At 41.0% G+C, this 24,454-nt stretch overlaps 1 protein-coding gene across 2 annotated transcripts; it reads left to right on the forward strand.

Moving 5' to 3' along the window:
- The first annotated feature begins 398 nt into the window (after positions 1 to 398).
- rgs17 (regulator of G protein signaling 17) lies at positions 399 to 24,450 on the forward strand. 2 transcript variants are annotated; one of them, XM_086093562.1, is made up of 6 exons: positions 399 to 554; positions 6,344 to 6,690; positions 11,405 to 11,535; positions 15,421 to 15,495; positions 15,560 to 15,812; positions 16,643 to 24,450. In XM_086093562.1, exons 2-6 carry the CDS (start codon positions 6,688 to 6,690, stop codon positions 16,829 to 16,831), a joined length of 651 nt encoding a protein of 216 aa, XP_085949688.1. In that variant the 5' UTR covers positions 399 to 554; positions 6,344 to 6,687; the 3' UTR covers positions 16,832 to 24,450. The 2 variants fall into 2 exon arrangements, with proteins under 2 accessions (XP_085949688.1, XP_085949689.1); XM_086093563.1 differs by having other exon boundaries at positions 15,581 to 15,812.
- The last annotated feature ends 4 nt before the right edge of the window (positions 24,451 to 24,454 follow it).

The following is a 24,454-nucleotide window of genomic DNA, read 5'->3' on the forward strand; positions in this document are numbered from 1 at the left end:
ACGCCCATTCTAAACAAATAAATAAACAAATAAATATGTAACTAAATAGTTTGTTTTGTTTTTGTATAAATCTCGGAGAGAAAAACGGGGATAATACTCCATAAGCAGTTTTCACCCAAAAACATAAATCACTTGCTTTGGCTCTCAAATAAACAAAAACAAAAAAAGACCAGAATACAATTATATATATCGGGCGCCGAACCGCGAGTATGCGGGGTTCTACTAGATTGACGCGCCATTTGAATGTCACGGACTATTTAAAAGTCATTCGAACCAGCATCCCTCCTATTTTAGTCCAAGGGTGCCGGGCCGGGCCGAAACGTCTTGGACGAGCCCTCATGATGATGGGCTGCAGAGCCAGAGAGCAGCGCGCATGCGCAGTGCATCCAGGGGCTCGGCGGCGTTCGGTGCTGAAGTGGGGCGGATGGACGGAAAAACGGCGGCGATGGACGTTCCGCGGCGAAATCCCCAATAACGATGCCTTCCGAGAGGCACCGGGACCCCGTCGTGTGCGCCCCCACCACCCTGGGACACTGACAGTCCGACACAAAGCGGTAAGACGACGCCTAATTCGGGCGCGCTCCGAATCGAGACACACACACGCACACGCACACACACACACACCGGCGGCGGCAGCGGCGGCGGAGCTAGCTCGGCGGTTAGCATGGCAGCTAGGTCGCCCGATGATCAGCTCCCTCCGCCTCCTCCCGAAGATAGCGGCTCTCGTGCGGCTAGCGACGGTGCCGTCGCTCGGGTAGTTTCCGTGGCTGCCTTCCCTGGCGCGGCTTTTGAGCTCGGGTGGCGGCTGCGCTCGGGTGGGCTCGCAGCAACCGCTAGCCAGAGCTATTGGTAGTAGTTGTAGTTCCCCGCTGACAGCAGGTTCAAGGGAAAAAGGGGCAAATGGGGGGGGGGGGTTTGAGGCAGATGCAACATACTGTATCCAGCTAAAAACACTTTTTCTGGGGCAAAGAATCTCAATTGGTCAGCTCATTGGGTGACCAGATGAGAGCGTTGTGTCAGCTCAAATTCAGGTTCGAATCATACTTCCTGGTTCAACTCATCCACAGTTTTCTGCAATGTAATTGGGGGTTATAAGTATTCACAGCAATGCACCAAAAAAAAAGAATCTCTCTCAAAGTTGCAAAGTGACAACATTTCCAGAAAATGCTGAGGGTGTTTGGAATGGCCACTTCAACCTGAAGGCACCAACATTTTTGAAAGTGGGCCGATGGGCCCTGAAGAAATGTTGTATTTTATACACAGGAAGAAAAAAAAAAAAGCATTTTGGACAACGCTTTTTGTGTAATATTGCCAATAGAAAATCTGGTCCACTTCAAATTTAAGTGTAACATAATTATTTCTCACCATATCTCCTGAATCCTTTCATTCCATCTGCTATTCTGAGAACCCCATTTGTTGGTCAAGTTTTAATTGAAAATATACACCAATAAGTTCTCACGGGTCAAAATTTCCAGTCGTTTTCCAAGCCGAAGCGCCATAATTACCGTGCACTAAAAACTCAACTTCAATAGTGCAAATAAAATAAAACTTTATTTGTAAAAAGAGCAATGATGGCAGTAGAATAGGTCATGTGTTGCTTTAGTCGTCACTTTTTCCCTGAATTTATTTGTTATGAAGGATTTTAAAGTAGGGATAGACCGATTATCGATGCATATCGGCATCTGCCTTCTTAAAAAAAATCTGCTGGCCGAAAATATCATCTTAAAATTGGATAAACCTCAGGGAATTCGAATTACATTTCAATTTTCCGTTAACTTTCTTAGCGATGCTGACGTGCCTGGGAGCTCCTTGCACTTTTAGAAATGTGAGAAATATCAAACAAAGATGTGTATTGTCTAAAACGAAAAGAAAAAACATCTTTGTTGAAAAGTTGTTTAAAACACGTGTTTAAAGGCATTTGAACAAAGTTAAGTATTGTCGTTTGTATTATTCAGAGTTTTGACAATTTTTCCACCCTTTATCGTCTCCAAATATCAGTTGTTGTCCTCCTTAACTAAAAATCGTTATCGGCCCAGAAAAAACATACTGGTCTGTCGCTGTTTTAGAGCCGTTTGAAGTACTCACTCCTTGTTCTTGAGAAAATTCCACAAAGATGGCAGCCACTTGTCATGTTGCTACTCAACGCTGTTTGGCATAACAATCACACGTTCATGTCGTCCCTTGGTTTGCGATGGTAACGACGCAATGTTTCACGTAGACGGAACGGTCTGCACAGTGGTGGAACAATACGTGGCTTAGCTACGTGTGGCATAACAATCACACACTCGTGTTGTCAAAACTATCTATGACTTGCAAAGGTTTGCGGGTCCGAACAATTCCGACTGTGTCATAAAAAAAAAAAATCACTCTCACATCTGTGGCATAACAATCACACCGTCAAAACAATCCCTCTCGCCCCTTGGTTTGCGATGGTAACGACGCAATGTTTCAGGTAGACGGAACGGTCTGCACAGTGGTGGAACAATACGTGGCTTAGCTACGTGTGGCATAACAATCACACACTCGTGTTGTCAAAACTATCTATGACTTGCAAAGGTTTGCGGGTCCGAACAATTCCGACTGTGTCATAAAAAAAAAAAATCACTCTCACATCTGTGGCATAACAATCACACCGTCAAAACAATCCCTCTCGCCCCTTGGTTTGCGATGGTAACGACGCAATGTTTCAGGTAGACGGAACGGTCTGCACAGTGGTGGAACAATACGTGGCTTAGCTACGCGTGGCATAACAATCACACACTCGTGTTGTCAAAACTATCTATGACTTGCAAAGGTTTGCGGGTCCGAACAATTCCGACTGTGTCATAAAAAAAAAAAATCACTCTCACATCTGTGGCATAACAATCACGCCGTCAAAACAATCCCTCTTGAAGCTCTGTGTTGTGTAAGGTAACCCAACCAAATATATTGCAAATTAATTATCATTTTAAGCTTTTGATCCAGTGACTAACTCGCAGTAGACGGGCGTACCTCAAGGTTTTCACCAACTTTTTCAAATCCGTTATTAATTAATTGAGTTCCTCCCACAAGATCGAAAAATGTTCAAATAAATCCTGTGTTCACTCAAAAGAAGAAGACAGAAACTTCCAGTTTCAGGGCCTCAAGCCTAAATTTGCTACGCCGTACATTGCAGTGTGAAACTTGATCGTTCCTGTCAGTCAAGCTTTTATTATTTTAGGAAGCATGTCACCCTAAAGCCTCTCCGTGGCCCATCTTCCTCTTGGGAGCTTTTAGCCACGCACAAAAGAAAAAGGCATATTTTTGCATTGTGGGCGATGCAAAATCCTTCTTCACGGGCCGTTTTCGCTGTACAAGGAAGACTTGTATTTTTTTGGTTTAATCTGGCGCCACTGGATATATTTGAAGTTCAGAAGGAATGCTTGTATAGTTGGAAGAATATTGAACCGAGTTGTTGTGTCATATGATGGCAGCCTCTTTGTGGACGCTAAGTCATAAAAGCCAATGCAAGAATAAAAAATCATGGAAAATATCTCCGCCGGGGTCAAATTGTCTCGAAACCTTGGCATTTTTCGTTTTAGTTATAGCATCTGACTTTTTGTGCTTTGCGCTTTTTCATTTTCTTTACTGTCACGCCAACAGAGCGGTCCTCAGGAAATGGATTATAACTTCTCTAAAATGATGAAATCCCACTTTAGACAGATTGCAGTTCAAGTTGTCATTTAATTACAATTTAAAATTTGTAATTTTCACATCATTTAATTTAATTTAATTTACTTCATAAGCACATGCATTCAAATCTTAGCATTCAGCTTTTCAGCATTCCCACGCAATTTCTGCAGAAATTGCCCTTTGTCTACTTTCAATTTAATTTCAATTCAAAAAAGTTATTTCATTTTTTAAAAGAAAAATAAATGAAAGGGGACAGAAAGACGAGAAACTTATAATAACTGTTTCTAATCAACACGCACAAAAAATAAAAGGAAAAAAAGTCTACACAAAATAAATGACAGCAAACAGTCAAGACGCTTTCTGAGTAACAATAATTAACTTTGCATTATTGTTGTAATTTCACTTATGACTTACTGTTGTATGTTTACGCGACACTGTAATTCATGAGTTGTTTGCGTTTATATTTAGCCTAAGCCTAAACTACAGGACCAAAACATTTATTACGATAAAAAAAAAAAAAAAGTGCAGTTCAGATGAATTTATTGCTCGTGTTAGTTAATCGCATATTAAATCGCAATTGCAATATTGAGGACGAAATATTGCAATTCGATTATTTTTCAAAATCCTTTGGCCTTACCTTCATTTGTATGTAAACGTGTAGGACACCGTGTCATTGTATTTTTTCGGGAAAGTCTTTTTCCTCTTTCACTTTCACAACCTTTGTCGGAAAAAAAAAGACCATTTCCAAAATGAAAACATTAGCGAGGCAGGCTGGGAGGCCGTTTGACGCTTAGTCAGTTTCCTTTGCGGGGAGAAAATGCCGCAAAATGGCGTCATGACTGACCGTCTGCTGTGACGTTTGGCTGAAGCAGCCAAAATCGGGCTGGCTTATTTTTCATGATGTCGTTTAAAACTGTTGACTTATTGCCAGATTGGATTCTGATGTTGGTCCCGGAGCGCTCAGTCAACCTCTTTCAATATGCTAGCTCATTGAAAATTCACCGACCGTTTTTTTTGTTATGGCAGCGGTGGCACGGTCACGTCTTTTTGCCGCGTTGACGTCTGCTTTGACAGAAAGTTCCTGTTTGGCTTCAGAAAAGCTCGCGAATAGCAGAAAATGTGCGCAGTGACAAGAAAATCCCCTGATAAACTTGCCGGAAGGGTACCGTTTACGGCGCTCCATTCAAGACCAAATCGGTTAACTTTAGGCAATGGAAATTTGGTCATGATTATGTAGCTGTTGCTATGCAAAAATGAAATAATTGCTCCAACTTTTACTTTGTCAAAGTTTTCTGTCATATTCCAAAACGTTTGGTTGCAGCTGATTTTTAAGTGCTTTTATTAATCGTGCATATGTTTTACCACAGTTGATCAGTAATCATTTTCAGAAAAAAATAAATAAAAAAGTAATAATTTTCTCTTATAACTTACTTAACCTACACACTGACATCAACAGAAGTTACCTGATGAAAATGATTTTGGATTTGCTACCGGATAAAACCGATTTTTTATTTTATTTGACTTATTTAGCAGCAACACGCCAGTGCCTGCCTTCTGTGTCGCATACACGTGTTGGATAAACAATGAGCTGTTATGAAGGGATTGGAAAATAAATTTAGTATAAAATTCTCTCATCATTTTAACCGAACCAAACTTGTCAAATGCGTTCTTACTTGAACTCCGAAGTAACTAGCAGGACGATGTCATGGAGGAGTGCACGGTCATCCTCCAAGGCAAATTAATACAAATCAATATAGTGCTTGTGAATGTGGTAACAAGTACACCTGAGTCGGATGCTTTTTAAAATCGTTTATTCCATTAAATAGTCAAATAAAAGTCACTTATAGACGATGCTTCAACATTATTCCGCGAGTAAACAAGTATAGAGCTAGCTGTTAGCTACATGAGGTCAATAACTTCCTGTTCCTGTCTTCTTCTGGCCACGTTTAGTGCGTGACTGCCCCCTACTGGTTAAGTGAGGAACACCTAAAACCGTGCTGCAGGTTTTTTTGGGGGGGGGGGAATAATTACAGCCCAAGTGCTTTTTAGGATGTTCAGAACTCATTTTACTGCGTTTTGGGGAAAATAATAAATAAAAAAAATGATAATAATAAAATACAAGTGTCTTCAACAAAAAACGGAAACGTCGGGCCAAAACTGCTGTCATTGAATGAGAGAGATTAGTTAGCACTATCAACTGTACAGCAGATGTGCTCGTGTTATATTCTTGTATATTGTTGGAAATTGATTTGTGATTTTAATGACTCTCATTTGACATCCGCCTGAGGCACTGCCAATGAAAATGATCATAACTTTGAGCACATTTACATCGTAAAATGTCGATTAATGTGCAGTGTCCCTTTCAAAAGAATACATAAAAAAATAATAATAATAATAATGTTTGTCAACTTTTTTCCTCTCAGCCCTGCTGTCAAATCACCTTTCCAAACGAATACCCATCAAGTGTGAACATACTTTTTTTTTTTTGTGCAAATCTGTTCGGGACTTCTTGCGTTTGAACAAACAAGCAGCCATGACAAAAGATGTTGCGCAACAGATTGGCCTAAATCTAGTCACAAGTTTCTCAATGATACTGTACGGTGTTTGATTGCATTGTATGATAAGCCAATATTGCTTGTCAGATGTGCTTTAGCTCATGTGTTACAACCCCCCCCCTGCCCCCCCCCAACAGATGCTGTACTTTTCAAGTGCACAAACGACCCATTCGCTGACATCGGATTCGGAGCAAGCCCGGAGGGCGAGCTGGCAAGGCAAACCGGAGAAGCGGTTTTGAACCGAGGGGAGATTTTGGTGACCGTCTCGGGTCAGGGATGGTGAAACCACTCACTGCTGCTGCTGCTGTTGGTAAAAAAAGGAGCACCTCGCCTTGCCCTGAGCCTCGCACCAGCGACCAAGGCAGCCCTTAGCCAATATCACAAACGCTCGCTCCGCTGAGCGGCGCTGCTAACGTCCAGAAACTGATGACCTCACGCCATGACCACTTTGTCTGACCTGCTTTCAAGAACTCACTAATTCATGGTAAGCTGTGCTGTGAAAACCATTGACGGCTATTGACGTCAAAAATTCATTTGAACTATTTCTATTAGTTAAACATTGTATCCCACTTTTGTTAACAAGAGTATGAAAACCTAGATTTTTTGTTTATTATATTAGAACCAATATAAAATTTGTTAGTTAACTAGTGAGGGCATGCGATTAATTACAATTAAAAATTGTAATCGCCTGACGCCCCTAATTTTTTAATAATCTTTTCTTTAAAAAAAAAAAAGATTATTAAACATTTAAAAATATATATTTATGTTTTTTGTTTAAAAAAAAGAAAATATTATAAAAAATGCATCAGGCGATTACAATTTCTAATCTTAATTAATCGCATGACTTCCCTAGTTAACTCCCGATTAATCACAAATTTTATATCTGTTCTAAATGTACCCCAAAAATATTTTCTAGGTTTTCATACTCCTGTTAACAAAAAAAAAAAAAAAAAGTTAAACTAATAGAAATAGACGTAAAAAATGATTTTTTGACGTCTATAACTGTCAATGGCAGTCAATGAGTTAAGTTTCCGACGCTGTGAAAGTACCCTGAATGCACCATTGTGCTTGCTTAACATTAGCAACTAGCAAGTGTGTAGCGTATGTTATTCTAGTTATTCTGTTGTCCCGAAACGTCCTTTAAGCTGTTTAATGACACCACAGTTGGAGTTAACTGTAAAACTAAGCACATGACGATAAGAATGACATCCACTGTGTATTTAAATACAAAACTTGCTTTGTTTTTAAAACATTGCCAGCCTAGCTAGCTATTCAAATGCTAACATGAAGTTAGGATCGACTTCGGGAGTGTTTTTCCTTCAAATAACGAATAGGGGTGTTAAAAAAAAATCGATTTGGCAATATATTGCGATATTACAGCGTGCAATTCTCGATTAATCGATATTTAAACATCAATTTGTTAATGGAAATATTCAACAAAACGTCTTACTTAGGGTTAAGGTTCACACGTTAAGTATGGAAGAATATTATATGAATGGAACATTAAGCCTTAATATTTTTATTTCAATGCTGTTCAAACATGCAACAGATTGTTTGTTCAATACAGTGGCTCACTGTTATAAGCCTGAAGTTTCAGATAAATAAATACATTTTCATACAAATCTTACAGTGTACATGTACAAGTTAACTGATAAGTATTTTCTAAATTTGAGTTTAAAAAAAACTTGCAATTATCAACTTATAGATTCATATCGGGATTAATCGGTATCGAATCGAATCGTGACCTATGAATCGTGATACGGTTCGAATCGCAAGGTACTAGGCAAGTCACACCCCTAATTCATACGCAGATGCTGCGGGAACACAATTATTTGCATTAAATATATGTTATGAAATAATCGGCAGATTAATCGGTAATTGGTATTTTTTTCTGACAAAAATTGGTATCGGCTTCAAAAAATGCGTATAACTCGGGCCCTGGTAAAAATTGGCATAGTTCCGACGTTTCGGTTTTCGGCCAAGCGTTTCTCATTTTCGATATCGGCCCAAAAATGTCATTTCGGTGCATCCCTCGTGTTTCTACATGTGCAGTAGCGCTTGCTTTATTGAACCGTTTTAAGAAATCTTGAAAAAAAAAGCCTTATTCGAGTAATATGGCTTTAAGGTTTCGATGTTATGATGAATTTGATGTCATGTTTGTAAATGATCTGCACATAGTGAATATTGCACTGAAGCTTTAATTTGAAGAAAATTACGAGATCAATGGAAGAATATCCCGCCTACTGCCCGAAGCCAGCTGGGATAGGCTCCAGCAACCCCCGCGACCCTTGTGAGGACAAGCGGTACAGAAAATGGATGGATTGATGGAAGAATCACAAATTGAAGCTTTTCCTCAAATCGTTCAACCCTTGTGGCTTGTTTGTTTTCGCACCTTCCTGAAGCGGCAGAAACCGTCCACAAGTGTCGCTCTCCTGCTCTCGGCGGCTTGCGTTTGCATTTTCAGTATTTGCAAAAGCCGTCAACGCGCCCCCCCCCCCCCCCCCCCTCTTCACAACAAAGCTGCGGCCCGTTTGTCATTATTAGCATCTCGTGGGACCGTAATATATTTATATATATATATATTTTTTTTTTTCGTACCGAGGCTCGTTGCCTGGTTGCTGAATAACTGATGCACTTTCCAATGGTCAGGCGACTTCATTTGCATATCAGACAAGCCGGTCGCCTTAGTTTCCCGTCCGTCGCATCTCCATATGCAGACCAGGCGGAGCGGGAAGGAGGAGACAAGATGCTCCGCGGCAAATAGATTTGCCGGGCTCTCTCGCTGCTCTTTTTCACAACCGAGGTGTTAAATGACCGGTTTAATATTAGCAGGTAGGCACTCTCTCTTTTTCTTTTTCTTTTTTCTTTTTTTCTTTTTATCAACTGCAACTTTGATTCAATTGACCTCCTCCGCGAGATTCGTGTCAGGACTTGATGATGTAACAGCCCGGAACTGTGAGAGGCTTTTTCCCAGGTCCGTTGAACTTGCCGCCAGCTCGCCAGCTGGCCGCCTCGCTCGCTCGCTCGCTCGCCGGGCGCTTAAGAAATCAAATGACAAGGCCGCACTGTGCGTTATTGTCCCAACGCGATTGAAATGACTTCGTCATCGTCTTCTTCGAGAGAGAAAGAGGCATTTTATTCCGATGAGCCCGCAGTACTCGGCCCGTAAAGAAAGGCCGCAGTGCGATTGTTGAAGTGGGTTTTCTCTCGTCTGCGCCGTCCAACGCAAGGCCTCGCTCGCGTCCACCTTCCAAGCATGTGAAATGTCAGGGGGAAGCCCCGGGGGCGACCGTGGCAGGGGTTTCAGAACGCAGAGTGCATCCTCGAACGTTACATCGAAATGACCTCCAGAGTGTTTTCTCACAGGAAAATCACGTTTTAAGTAGCGATAGACAGATAGTTTTTTTTTTTGACCATGTAGATTATTAGCAAGCAAGGAGGGGCCGATAACCGATGTTTGGAGCCGATATTCTTTAGTAGTAAAATAAAAAATATTAGCATCAAAATAAAATTAAAATAAAAATAAAAAATCAACATAGACAGCTTTGTTTTCAATTTCTAACAAAGTAAATACTTTTCTATAGTTTTACAAAAATTTGAACATAACTGAAACACTTATTTTCGTTTTAATTTTAACAAAAGCAAAAAAAAAAAGCAGCATCTCTTTTGAAGTTAAGTGAAATTGTTAAATTTTAATTTTTAAATTCGCAACTTAATTGAAATTAAGTTGCGAGCCCCGCGCTTGTTCGTCTCTGTGTGCCCTGCGATTGGCTGGCAACCAGTTCAGGGGGTACCCCGCCTACTGCCCGAAGCCAGCTGGGATAGGCTCCAGCAACCCCCGCGACCCTTGTGAGGACAAGCGGTACAGAAAATGGATGGATGGATGAAATTTAATAAATAAATAAATACGTTTTAAATTGACCTCTGAAGCTGGCATCGCTCTGTGCTTGCGAACATAGCAAATGTTGCCTTCTCAGCAAAAGAGTTCGTCAAAAGAGTTTCAAAAGATGTTCGCAAACAGTGAACATTTGTCAAAACATTGTTCGAAATTTCTTTGTGACAAGTTAATGCTTGTTTGTGAACATCTTTGCCACCTTTTGCAACATTTTACAAACCCTGAAGAAAACACAACGTTCACTAAGTTCACAAACATTCCCCCGCAGAGAGATACTAACTTTATCGGCCTTCAGATTTGTAAAAAATGTCCGATTCCGATATTCATCAAAATGTTAAATATTGGCACCAATAATCTGCCCGGCCGATAATTGGTCGATAAGTAGTATTTACTGGGGCTGAGCAATTAACTCATTTGCTCCCAAAAACATAAATACATATTTATACTTTTTTTTTTGTTGTTGCTAGAGAATACAGAAGGCTTTGATGCGGTTATTACATAAACGGCCAGCAGGTGGCAGCAGAGTATACGAGATCAACCAGGGCCATGTTGCTAAAAGCTCTTTTCCCCCAGTGTTTGAAACGGGTTTGTGAATAATGATGAGACTTATTACAAAAACGGCCAGCAGGTGGCAGCAGAGTATAAGAGATCAACCAGGGCCATGTTGCAAAAAGCTCTTTTCCCCCAGTGTTTGAAACGGGTTTGTGAATAGTGATGGAACTTTTCTAATTGCTGCAAAACAGAAACAGATACAAATCTACTTTTTTCCCCCCCCTGAGATTCTAATCTTTCTTTTTGGTAGATTCCATGTTTTTATGGCAATAGAACAGAATATTCTGTAGGCTTTGCAAAGTACAGTAAAACAGCCGGGAGCGAAGGCGGTTGCTTCAGTGAAAATGGCTGCGAGTGAATGAGTTAATTGTGGCATTAAGCATAAACTATGAATCTTAAGTTTATGTTAAAACTGATTTAGTATCAGTGTACATTATTGTTGTCTGAACATTTTGTACAGGAATTATTTTTGAATAAATGATATCTTTAAATAACTGCTTGTTGGGTTTATTAGAATAAAATCGATTAAAATCGTAATCATCCTGAATGACTGGGGGGGGGGGAAATGAAATGTAAATTTTTGGCCATATTGCCCTAACACTAATTAACATGAAGTTATATTCTGAGACACAGGTGCGAGATCACGTACCAATCACACAACAATGTCTTGTTATTGAAGGTTTTTTTTTCTGTGCAATCAACGCCAATTGTGAACTTTCCCCTAGTAAAGGTTGTTTTGTGTGTGCCAAAGCCCCGGAGTGTGAGTGGAGTGGAGATGAGAAAAAGGCAGGCGGCGCACATCGAGGCCCCGCCGCAGGTCCCCGGACAGCCCCGACCCAACACCTGCTGCCTCTGCTGGTGCGGCTGCTGCAAGTGTCTCTGGTACGTCCTCCGCTTCGCCGTCCGTGCTAGCCAAAGACGCAATGTTGTCTTTTTACCCCCCCCCCCCCCCCCCACAACAAATGCATTTTTTGCAAGTGTTTTCAAAGTATCTCTGGGACTCCCCACATGATAGACGAGCAACTATTTTAAGTTTTTAATCTGGCAGCTGTTGGAGAGGACATCAATGAATAAATAGCTGAAGGTTTTTAAGTGCCGACAAGACTTTCACTAAAGCTGGGATGATTATTTAAATGAAATTGAGTCGACGAAAGGTTGAGTGTTGACATTGCTTTGACTCAATGGAATGTCTTTTTTTTTTTTTTTTTTATAAAAACATACAAATAATAATTTGGTTACCAAACAGTCTTGACTGTTTGTTGCTTATTGTTGACGCTGCAAATCCAATTCCAGAAAAGGCTGTCCCTTTCGTACAACCTTACCAATAAGGATTTTTTTTTTTTGCTCAATTTCGACATTTGACACAATAAAATTCTGAGAACCCATGAATTCAATCACCTTTTGTTTTTTTAAATGGCTAAATATCTGAAGTATTAAAATTGTACTTATCTTAGTTTTACTTTCAAACAAAGACAGAAGGTGCAGAGTTCCCAGGGTCAGAACGTCTATGAAAATTGTAATAATTAGTTCCCTGATTTTTTTCTTCTTCCCTTGAACACTTTTTTAAGTAGATCTATTATCAACCGTATGATTCTTCAAAATGGCCGATGCCGATATTCATCAAAATGCCGATAATCGGCCCAGCCGTTAATCGGTCTATCCCTAAAATCGAAAAGGAAAATCCATTCGATATTGATTATTCTATTTCTTTTTTTAACCCAGCCCTGCCAAATTGTGAAAAAGTGTGACTTAGTCTCAAAAATATGGTAAATAGTAGGGGTGGGAATCTTTGAATGTCTCACAATTCGATTCCGATTTTTTTGGTCTGCGATTCGATTCAGAATCGATTTTCGATTAAGCACGAATTTTGCTTCAAAATGATTTGATTGACTGATTTTTGCTTCAATCTATAGATGTGCAATGAATTGTAATGATCTACTCCAGTCTGACTCGCTAATGCTAATTAGCGCGGCACTCTTATCACTCAAAAGAGCGGCTCCACGCTGCAAAAAAAACAACTTTTATTGGAGTAACGTGATTGTGACTTTTTCCTTCTACTCTCTAATGTGGCTACAACTTAACAGTGCATTAGACCGCGTGGAACCACACTGCCCCTCAGTGGCCAAACCGGGTACAGCACGAACAGCGCTCCAAATAAAGGCACACACAGACAAAGGCAAGACTGTCTAAAATAATTCAAATAAAATCGATTTTGGGACATTTAAAATTGATTCTGAATCATACTAAATGAGAATCACGATTCTTATGAGAATATTTTTTTGGGGCCGCACCCCTCGCAAATAGGGTTGGATGCGTATCCCCACTTAGACCCGCCTCGTCGGGTCGCCCCTTGGCAAGGAGGAGGTAAGCGATGCCAAGAAGCACCATGCAGCTCCTGCAGCTGCATCACTCGGGCCAACAAGGCAGTGAATGAACGTTCGTTGTGGGCCAGTGAATGGTGAATACGTGGCCTCGGTCGCTGCACTCCATCTGAAGAGGTGGCGGGCTGGCAGCTCGTCACGCCTGGAAGGAGTCGCCCGACCAGCAAGCGTTTCGATGACTTCCATGCGGATCCGTTTTTGTTTCTCTCTCTCTCTCTCTCCGTCTTTGTGCCGATGGTTCCATTTTGTTTTTGCTGTCGATTGATCAAATTTGCCCCCATCTCGCTTTGCCCGTCCTCGCTCGTCCCCTCGAACCCGGTCCTCACCCGCCATCATACAATACCCTTCTATTTCCATCCTCTCATCACATGCAAAACAGCTGTGAAGAACAGCCTGTATATTTAGCCGTATTGTGAGGGCGCCCGGGGGGGGGGGGGGGGGGGCTGCGGCCCGCTTACCCTATTAGAGGCAGCACAATGGGGACTTTGACAAGAGCCGGCGAGAGGAAGCAGAGATCCTCCATGGTGGGACAAAAATAGACGGCGCAGTGTCTGTTGCATTATGGACCGGGGAGAGTGTGACAGAGACGCGGGGGACGGACGGACGGACGGACGGACGGACGGACGGAGCGAGGCTCGGGCTAGCATGTGTGTTTAGCGCGTTGACAGGAGAGGCCATTGTTCACTGGGATGTGTGGCAATGTTTACTGTAGATTGTCTTGCTCACTTGAGCCTCACACGCATCGTTCCCAGCTTGATTAATAGCCGAGTTGATACAAATCAAAAATGATATCACAAACATGTTTTTTTTTTTTTTTTTTTTTTTTATGTTGTGGGAAAATGTTGGCAGCGTTTGTGTTTCCTTTTCTTAGATTATGAACAAAAAATAAATAATTTCTCTTTTCTGCCAAAAGAGTTGCCTCTATCCATTCATGGGACGCGAAAGTTCATCACATGGACACAAAATGTGGAAGAAAAAAAAAAGATTGGTATCAGATGAGGACATTTCTATTTGGGTGAAATATATTTTGTAAAATAAATAGACAAATATACCATGGAGCGCTCTATAAATGCATAGACAAGTCAGTAGGATAGTTCTTTGTCTTTACCCCCTTTTTTTTTTTTGTTAAACTCGCATGAAATTTAAGTCTGAATGCTAGCATTGTGCGCTAGCGTTAATGGCAAGCAACAAATAATGCCAGCGTTGTTTTGCCTCGATCACAAGCTAACGGACTGACTCGTCTCGTCGCGTATTTGCAGAACTATATGTGCAGGAACTTGTCATTGGTGTATTTCTCCTAATGACATGAAAACAACGCTGGAAAATAATAATAATAATTTTTTCCACTCAAAGAAATTGATTCTCGTATTTGGGAAAAATTGTGATTTATTGTTTTCATAAAACTAACCCCCTAAGAAATCATTTCATTTCATAGACTATAATTTTGTAACACTGCATTTTTATATTGTAGCATTTTACGAGAAAAAAAATATATAGCTTTGAACTTGTAAGATTATGACATTTTTTGAAAAAAATTGCTCTATTCTTCTAAGATTAAAACTTTTCAGAATAATACTTGACTCAACTTTTTTTGTATGAACTATATTTACTTTTTAACGATATAACTTTATTTTGCTGACTGACTTCATTTAGAAAAATAATTTTACCCTCATCTATATATCGCTTTCGTTCAATTTTGACACCTCTATATTTCCTGTAACATTGTGCCATTATTTTTGTAAAGTAAAATACAGTGTCATTATAATAGTTTCAGTATTTGTCATCTTTTTAAATTATTATTATTTTCAAATCAAGTCTTCATTCGTCGACTGGTGCTTAACTCATTCACTCCCAGCCATTTTGCAAGGCCCACAGAATATTGTGTACTATTGCTATCAAAATATGGAACCAAAAGAAAGATTCGTCTCTTCTTTCATCAGGGAAAAAAAAAGTACATATATATATTTGTATATGTTTTCGTTTTGCAGTATAGCTAAGTTTCATCATTATTCACAGATCAGTTTAAAACAGTGGGGAAAATTGCTTTTTTGCACTATGGCCCTGGTTGATCTCTTATACTCTGCTGCCACCTGCTGGCCGTTTTTGGGTAATAACTACCATTGCTTTAAGCGACCTCTTCATGCCAGAAGCTGTATCAAAGCCTTCTGTATGCTCTAGCGTAAAACAAAAAACATAAACGTATAAATACGTTATTGGGACCATGACAATATTTAAAAAAAATATATTTATTTTTTATGTTTTTGAGAGCAAATGAGTTAATTCAGTTTTTTTAAATCTTGACACTAAAGAACGCAGTAGTCAAATCCCTCGTCTTGCTCACTCCGGGACACCGTAAGTAAAAGCCGGCCTCTTGCCTCCCAAGCAGGAGTGAAGACAGGCTGGAGAGAAGCGAATTCCAGACCTGCACCAAGATGGACAGTATTGAAGCTGCAGAAGAACAGTAAGTCCTCGGCCCCGTCGGCCTCGGCTTCGCACAGTCACGACGACGTTGTCTTGATCTCTAGCGTGTCCCACCGCCGCCGCAGACACCCCAGCCTGGACGAGGTGCTGTCGTGGTCCCGGAGCTTCGAGATGATGCTGCGCTCGCTGGAGGGACGGGAGGTTTTCCGGGAGTTCCTGAGGTCGGAGTACAGCGAGGACAACCTCCTCTTTTGGTTGGCCTGCGACGAGCTGAAGACGGAGACGGATTCCTCGGTGGTGGACGACAAGGCCAGGATCATATACGAAGACTACGTGTCCATACTGTCGCCGAAGGAGGTTTGGAATTGGTTTTCTTTTTTTGTTAAAGGCTGGACATTTGTGTCGAGGGGCTCGTAAGAGGCTGAGAGTCACTGCTTTGGATTAGGGCCCGACCGATATGCATTTTTTTTTAAAGGCAGATATCGATTTTTTGGCAGAAAAAAAGACAAAAGAATAATATACGCTACACACTTGCTAGTTGCTCATGCTACGCAAGCAAAATAGTGCGCTCAGGGTTCTTTCACACCGTCGGAAACTTCGGTTTTCTTCGATAAGGTTTTAAGCCCTCAGACCCGCATATTTTTCTGCTGTGCAATTTTTTTATTTTATTTCTTATTTTTTAAAATGTTGTTTATTTTACTGATTTTGACTCTTTTTTTCGCATAAAAACAACATGGATAAAAAAAAAAAATGGGGGTTATCTCGTGTTTTTATTTGTTATAGTGGACGCCAGGATAGTATGACTGTAACCTGTTGTAAACTTTCCTAGCTTATATGTACCATTTTTAACACAAACATTATGCAAATCGACTTGCGATTGCGATTGGTTAGCTCGGATCCAAATCCAATCATGAGCCAGAAGTGTTGACATCATCCAAATGATGCAGGTTTTATTTGCTTAGTCACGTAAATATGTCATGTGCACTGCAATCATCTATGGGTCCGAAAGGGAAAATAATCGGCCAATTGGCCGATCGTTTTGGCCAATAATCGGCCGATTATAATCGGCGGCCGATTAATCGGTCTGGCCCTGCTTTGGATGTTTACTGGGCTTAATCCTCGCGGTAAAAGTTTCTTCCCCAACCGCCCTGTCAGCCATTAACTTTTTTCCCCATTCACGGCTCCAGGTGAGTCTGGACTCGCGGGTGCGAGAGGGCATCAACCAGAGCCTGGCAGAGCCCAGCAGCCTGATGTACGAGGAGGCGCAGCTCCAAATCTACACGCTGATGCACCGAGACTCCTTCCCCCGCTTCCTCAACTCCACCGTTTACAGAGACCTCCTCGCCAACAGGAGGCGCACCTGCCTCGACACCTAAAAACCCCCGCGCGAGCCCACCTTACCCTCGACAACCCTCCATCGAGACGACGACGTCGACTATGGTGCCAGAAGTCCGGTTTGGAAAAAACAAACTCTTTCTTGATTGCAAAAAGACTGAATGACATCCGAGATAGCTGGTTATTGTTGTTATTTATATTTTCCAAGCAATTTCTAGCCGGTGACATGAGTTTGCTGGTTGCTTTTAGGTCAAATTTGACGAGGCCGCCTTCGCCGGCTGCTGATTGTTTTCGCGAGTGCAGATGTCTCGATGGTCACGTTAGACTGTGGACTCCTCAGGACCAGGAAGTAAGACAGAGAACACGAGCGAGAGAATGGACACGCCAACTATTCCTGTACTGTAATAACGACACCTCACTTTTCATTTCGAACCCATTTTTTCCCCCTCATATCATTCTGAGCTGATGAGAAGAAGGCCGTCTCGCGCCGACGACTGCAGCCATTTTTTATTTTTTCCGAATAGGCTTTCCGGGAAGGGAAAACAAACTTTTTTTTTTTTTATTCGAGGGGAAGCGCTTGTCCACGGTGCAAAAAAAAGCAGCACCCGTCCGTATTCGAATCCATCCATCCCATCCGAGCACTTTCCTTCTTTACGTGGGAGAAGTAAGGGCTAGACTTGTGGTTGGGCAGCTACACGTAACCCAACAATGCCTTCACGCGTGTTTTGAAAAGACAAAAAAAAATCCATACAAAAAAAGGCAGCACGAGCCCCAAGCAAACCCGACCATCAGTTTTCTTTTGCCCCTCCTCCTGCTTCCCATTCGTACCCTCATAGCCTGACAAGCACATAGTCAAAAGAAATAATAAAAATGATAACACAGCGGAAGTCGTCTTCTACATTCAGGCACTTGACGTGGTTGGGATAAACGAGCCCCCAGCCCCTTTTTTTTTTTTTTTTTTTTTCCTGTGAGGTGAAGCGGGTGCCAAAACATGATGTCAACGGCGCTACGGAGGAAAGAACTCGATTTAGCCAGCAGACTTTAAGTTAGCGACAACGCTAACACTTCCCCCGTGGGCGCGAGAGCCGCTAGCTAGGTTAGCATGCCTTTGCGCTACACACACACACGCTCTTTGGTCTACTTTTCTAAAAAAAGAAGAAGAAAAAAAGAAAAAGAAAAGACAGGAAAAAAAAACATTCTGACTTTGAAAGCATGATAATGTGTCGCTTTAAAGAATTTAGAGGAGAAAATGGAGGGGCGGGGTCTTGCCAAATGTCCCGGTACCTAAAAATTGTTTCTGCCCGCCCAGCCTGTTGATATGCAGTTAGAAAGTGCATGACTGAAGTATTATGCTGTTTTTTTGTTTGTTTGTTGTTGAATTATCTCAGATTATATTGACGATAGATGACGATATATCTTATCAGGTCATAAATTGTTAGCGGAAACTGCGCCGCAACTTGTTGATGCATGGTGAGGACTCGATGTTGCCACCTATGTATCGAACCACCTGATGTTGACGTGCCAGCTTTCGGAGCCATTGTAAGAGCAGGCTAGCAAAAAAAAAAAAGTGCAATTGGATGTACTGTCTTTAGCCTAGTTAGCAACTGTATCGCTATCTCGCTACGCTAGATTTTAAACTGCTGAAAGGACTCAAAATTCGGGATGGGCGCGAAATTGCCTTCATCCACGCCGGGGGGGGGGGAAATTGATCAACTTTTTTTAAAATATTAGTCATGGGACAGGAGAATCGCTGTTTGAATGTTCTGAACTCCTGCTTCCATGACTATTGAGCAGAGTTCTGAGTGGCTGCAGCTGACGTCACATTGTTATTGTTCACCTTCTTTAATTCCGCAGCGCCCTAACTAACGACCAGCGCACGGATTGTTCAAACTCAAAATACATTTGCTACTTTGATGAATTGCTTTGGAGCCTCCAAAAGTGGAACAATTTGGAGTTCAACCTTTTCGCGATATTGAAAACGATGCCTCAAAAGTCAGCGTATATACTGTATGTCGAAGAATAGGTGCTTTTTCTTTTTATTACATCAAAGGTGTGGCGTTAGTGTAAGTACAAAGACTTTTTAATTCCCTTCTTTGTGGAGTGTTCGACGCAGAGGCTGCAGTTAAGCTTTAGGCCAGAGGTGGCAGTCATGAGTAAAAAAGTGACAAAATCCACAATGTTAAAAGAAACCCCGATTGTAATGACAAGTTTGCTGCATATGATTTATTTGGTTGTTGCTAACATAACTATGAGATTCATTTTTCAAAAATAATTTCCAGTTGAATACATTTTGTTATCAACTTTATTTGGACGTACGCCGTAATTAGTGCGTTTGTGACGTCGAATGGCGGCTGGCCGAGCAATGAGAAACGTCTTTTAAAGAAAGCAAGTTGAGCCTCGTAGCGTTCCTAAAGAAATAACACGCGATCGGGAGAGTCACCCTCCCCCCCCCGCGCCGTGCTCTCGTCATTCACCAGACGCATTCGAGAGTTTTGATCGTCCCTTTAGGAACGCGACGGACGCGTACTTTGCTTTCTTTGTTTTTGTTTTTCACAAAAATGAATCTCATACTTATGCTGGTAACCAAATAAATAATGTAGAGCAAACTTGTCATTACAGTCGGGGTTCCTTTTAAATTTTGAGTTTTTTCTTTTTGGCAGACTTTGGCTGCCGGTATCGTAGTTTTACTTCATTCTGGTTGGATTTTACACCCTTGGATCTCTTGTATGGCAGTTAGGAATTTTTAATTCTTAAATCATACCCTGAAGATTTTTGAGCATGGAAGAAATGACATTATTTGGAAAATTGTTTTTTTCGACGGATTGAGTTCTGGTTTGGAGGTTCCGCTGTACATCCGAAACAATAGAAGCATTGTTTTTGAGAAAAACGTGTTTTTTTTTTCTTTCTAATCCAGAGTCAAATGAAAACAAAGGCCCTTCTTATGGCCTCCTCGTTCCTCTAAAGAACTCGAACATATTTAACCTTTGGCAATACATGCAGGCGGCCACATTCGTGATGTATTGCTTCGCTGTGGATGCATGCGCCCAGTTGAATCGTAATAGTAACTTCTTTTTTCTTTTTTTTTTTTTCATATTTAGGAGAAGAAAAAAACGTGCGCAGAATGTTTCACCACTAAAGTCGAACATCGCGGTGCAATTCAAATCAAGTTTACATTTTTTACATACACAGTGAGTTTATGCGCTCGTCGGTGCCGTGTTGAAAGCATTTGGGAGACGAGCCGGAAGGGTTCGAGACTTGGGAGAGTTGTACCGGGAGCACGGCGGCGTGGCCTGCGTGTTTCACGCCCCCCCCAAACCCGTTTAATTTATTGTGACTTTTACACGGCCACGGCGCTTGCTTTGTGTTGGATAACTGTGGATTTTACAAGCAATGAACATGTGAAGCAAATGCGACGGCGGCGCTCAGCCATTTTTTTTTTTTTTTTCAATGACGGGAAGGGAGAAGGTTTGCGAAGCTTTTTGGCCTTACTGACACGTTATGATTTTAATTTCTCCTTTTGATGAAAACAAACAAGGGTCTCTGTAGGCTTTTCACTACCTCTCATGTTGGTTAATTTATTTCACATCTAGTTGTCTATTTTTTTTTTTTTTGTAGATCTACTTGAAGCCTAACACTGTAAAACTACAACAATGTGCACAGACAAAATTGTAAACGAACGGCGGCGTGTGGGGGAAAAAAACGGGGGTGCGTTCAAGAGAGCTTAGCCGAGACATTATTTGGTTGTTGCTGTTGTTTATTTGTCTGTTATGTTTTGATTTTGAAGTAGAACTTTTGCATCTCTATAAATAATTCAGGAAACCACTGTGTAAGGGCTAATCCCATTTTTGCCTATGCAAATGTGTTGCTGGGAAAGGGCGAGGTTCCACCCGCACCCGTTAAAAGATGGACCATGGTTTACATTGCCCTTTGCTGAAGTCCTTCAATCTCTCTCAGCAAAAAATGTATGCTTATTATTTTTATTTTATATTTTACACATAAATATATATATATATATATATATATACACACACTTACACATATATACATTACACAAGTAATATACAGAGAAAATAGTTTATGACTTCGTGATGATACAAAAACAATTAAATGTTGTCTGACATTGTGTGGCTGTGTGCTGACGTCTTGCGAAGAAAAGTAGCGAGCCTTGTGTCCGATTTACGAACTGAGGGGCAGTGTTGGGCGGTAACTAGTTACTGTAACTTAGTTACTTTTTTACAATAACTAATACTCTAACGCATTACTTTTTTTAAATACAGTAACTCGGTTACAGTTACAATATGGTGCGTTAGTCAGTTACTTGATAAATGATTTAATTGAATGATTTAATTGTGCGACACTCGTGAGGATAAGCGGTTCGCGCATTACTTAGTAGTAATGCATTACTTTTTTGTTGAGGTCATCATCCGAGTAATTGAGTTACTTTTAAAATGAAGTAACTAGTTACTTTTTTTTTTTTTTTTAGTAACGAGCACAACACTGCCGAGGGGTTTTATTTGTAAAAACAAAAAAATGAAACTGTTTAGTACCCATCCCTATTTTTACATCCACGAAAGGTTTGATAGGCTGAAACGTGCTAATAACAAGCTTGTAAAAAAATCAACCTGTGAACTTTTGATTTTGTGTTTGTCTTTGAAAAGATGCTTTTTCCTTTTTATGTCAACTAAGAGCGTGTCATCTTCAATTTTCTGACCTTCAAACGTCTCGTTTTTTTTTTTTGTAGCCATAAATCCTCGCCAACGATCACTGTGTCGATGCAGTGGCGTTGCTGAGGGAGCGCATCCGTCGGAAGTGTGATTATTTTTTCTTGTTTTTCTTCCGATAAATCCCCAAAATGCATCAGTGGCGGAGATCGGTCACATCGCTAGTTTGAGCCACTTTTTAAAAAAATATTTGCGATGAGGTTCGATTTTGGGCTTTACCGACGTCAGAGATTTCTCCGGCAGGTTTTGTGGATTATCACCAAATTTGATTCCTCGACGTTTGTATACGGTGCCTCGTTTTCGTTTTTTTCCCGAGAAATCCTCAAAATCCGTCACTTTTATTTCTCGTGCTCTCACTTCCTCTCTCGGTGACATGCACTACCGCCATTCGCAGGCAGAGCGGCGACATTCCCCCGCCGCTGCAGTTTTGACGTCCTGGCTTGGCTGGTGTGCGACAAACGGATTTTAGGCGATCACTTTGCTCTTTATTGATTTCGATGCCTAAGCCTCAAGGTCAAGAGATGATGGAAAAAAAGCGCAGGCGGAAATTGGGAATTTTAACATTTAACTGACAGAAAGGATTTTTTTTCTATTGAGCATGCTTTTTGCTAAATAAATGAAATAATTCAGTTATTTGCTACAAACGATACTGTATGAGTATGTATTCAAGTACTGCAGTATGCAGACAAATAAAAAAAAATAAAAACTCTTTTGAGGGGTTCATATTTTTCTCACTAGCATACTTGATTCTTTCGTGTCACATGATAACAACGAGCCTCTTTGTGCGAAGGTCAACGATTGGTCCGTTAGCATGAGTTTGTCCAGTGGTTGCGCCATGAAGTCAACGATCACAAAATTCTTGAACGGTGTGGGACCGACAACATCAGAACGACAAACTGGATCATATTTGAATATTTTACCTTACCTTAAACTTCTTGAACAAAGTCGGGACCGAAAAGTACATTCGTAACCGTGTGGGACCGACACGGACGCAGACCTATTGCCAACAAAACATTTTTTTTAAAGATGACACGCACAAAACAACTTTGTATAGATGAGAAATTGAACTACAACAACAACAGCAGACATCAGCAATGTCGGACCAATATTAACGGCGGACTGACGACAACCGATTTCTTTTTACAGCCGCCACACATCTCTTGCCAATTACTTCTTTAACAATTTTGGACACGAAACAATTTCTTACCAACAACTATAAAATCAGACAAACACATTATATATATATATATTTTTTTTTTTTTTTTACAGTGGACAGACACCAACTTCTTAAATGATGCACGGAAAACAACTTTTTGAATTACCTGAACTGACACAGACTTTCTTTTGACAATGACGGTCACAAAACAACTTATTGATGACAACTATACCAAAGTCGGACAAAAACCGACTGACCCCAAAAAATTTTTTTTAACAAAGTCATAGCGACGGCAACGACGACTTCTTTAACAATGTTGGTCCGGAAATGTTTTTTCAAAAACCGACTTCTTTCCAATCTTTAACAAATTCAGACTGCAAGCAACTTCAAACACCCTCTTGCAGAAAACCACAACTTAAACAAAAAAACGGTGACTTTTCAGTGGCTTTAGCGTGATGTCATTCTTTAATCTCGTTCTAGTTTTTGGTATTTCAGGAAGCGAAAGGGCAGCCAGTTAACGTTTGGTAGAACGCAGAGGTGGCAAATCCAGGTCCAGAAAGTAAAAACCCTGCCAGTTTGGCTTTAGCCCCAGGTGATAGCTAGCTAGGTCCCTAGCTAGCTCCCATGGTGCTCGTTTACCTGCTACCAAGCCAGCTAGCTAGCATCAATGGCTAAAGCCAAACTGTGGCAGGGGTTTTTACTTTCTGGACCGGGATTTGCTAGCTAGCTAGATCCCTAGCTATCTCCCATGGTGCTCGTTTACCTGCTAGGAAGCTAGCTAGCATTAATGGCTAAAGCCAAACTGTGGCAGGGGTTTTTACTTTCTGAACCTGGATTTGCTAGCTAACTAGGTCCCTAGCTAGCTCCCATGATGCTCGTTTACCTGCTAGGGGGCTAGCTCGCTAGCATCAATGGCTAAAGCCAAACTGTGGCAGGGGTTTTTACTTTCTGGACCTGGATTTGCAACCTCTGATACGTCTTGCGATATCCAACCGACGACCGAGCCTTTCTGAGCACTTGCTGTCCAAAAGCGCCGTGAGATGCAGGAAGCCCTCAAGTGTAGCATCCGGCGCGTTCCGAACGTTGTCGCGGACCCGCGGTCTCATCTCGCTGTGTAAATGCGTACCTCAAGAAAGTGTTGGCAAACGTGTACATTGTGACAGACTTTTGACAATTAATGGTGTTGCTTTCGGCAAGCTTTGCATGACGGTTCAAATCGGATGTAACAAAACAAAACAACAGTACTTTTGCATCTATGTGTCCATCCCCCCCCCCCCCAAAAAAATATAGTTTTGTTAGTAAATTCAAACACATTTAAATGATGAAAAATTGTGCCAAAAATGTTCCTTTCATCTCAATCAAGTGTTTGTCATTTTTCTGAAGATTTTGTAAAAAGGCGATCACGTCTAATGGTGGTTAATTACGGACATATAAGAGCTATTATGTCACTACTGAAATTGTAACAAAAAAAAAAAAAACAATGTTCATGATTATTCTGCTGTTTATTTGTCATAAAAAAAATGGGGCTTCTCTCTCATTTCTCTGAAAAGGCATGAGAGGCCCCTCAGCGAGTCTCGCCTGCTGTGTGAAAGCCGTGGTCCATTTTGATCTGCGGTTCTCGGTCTTGTCTTTGTTTACACAAAAAAAAAACACACACACCATCCTTGCGTTACGACAAAAGGCCAATCTGTTGTAACTGCCCTTGAATATCTTGTCATTTGCATAGTGCTGCTAGAGAGTGTAACAACTTACAATAAACACTTATTAGATTTTTTTCCACAAATGTC

Source organism: Leptonotus elevatus, chromosome 13 (genome assembly GCF_054856555.1).
Source record: "Leptonotus elevatus isolate MCC_2025b chromosome 13, RoL_Lele_1.0, whole genome shotgun sequence".
Lineage (NCBI taxonomy): Eukaryota > Metazoa > Chordata > Actinopteri > Syngnathiformes > Syngnathidae > Leptonotus > Leptonotus elevatus.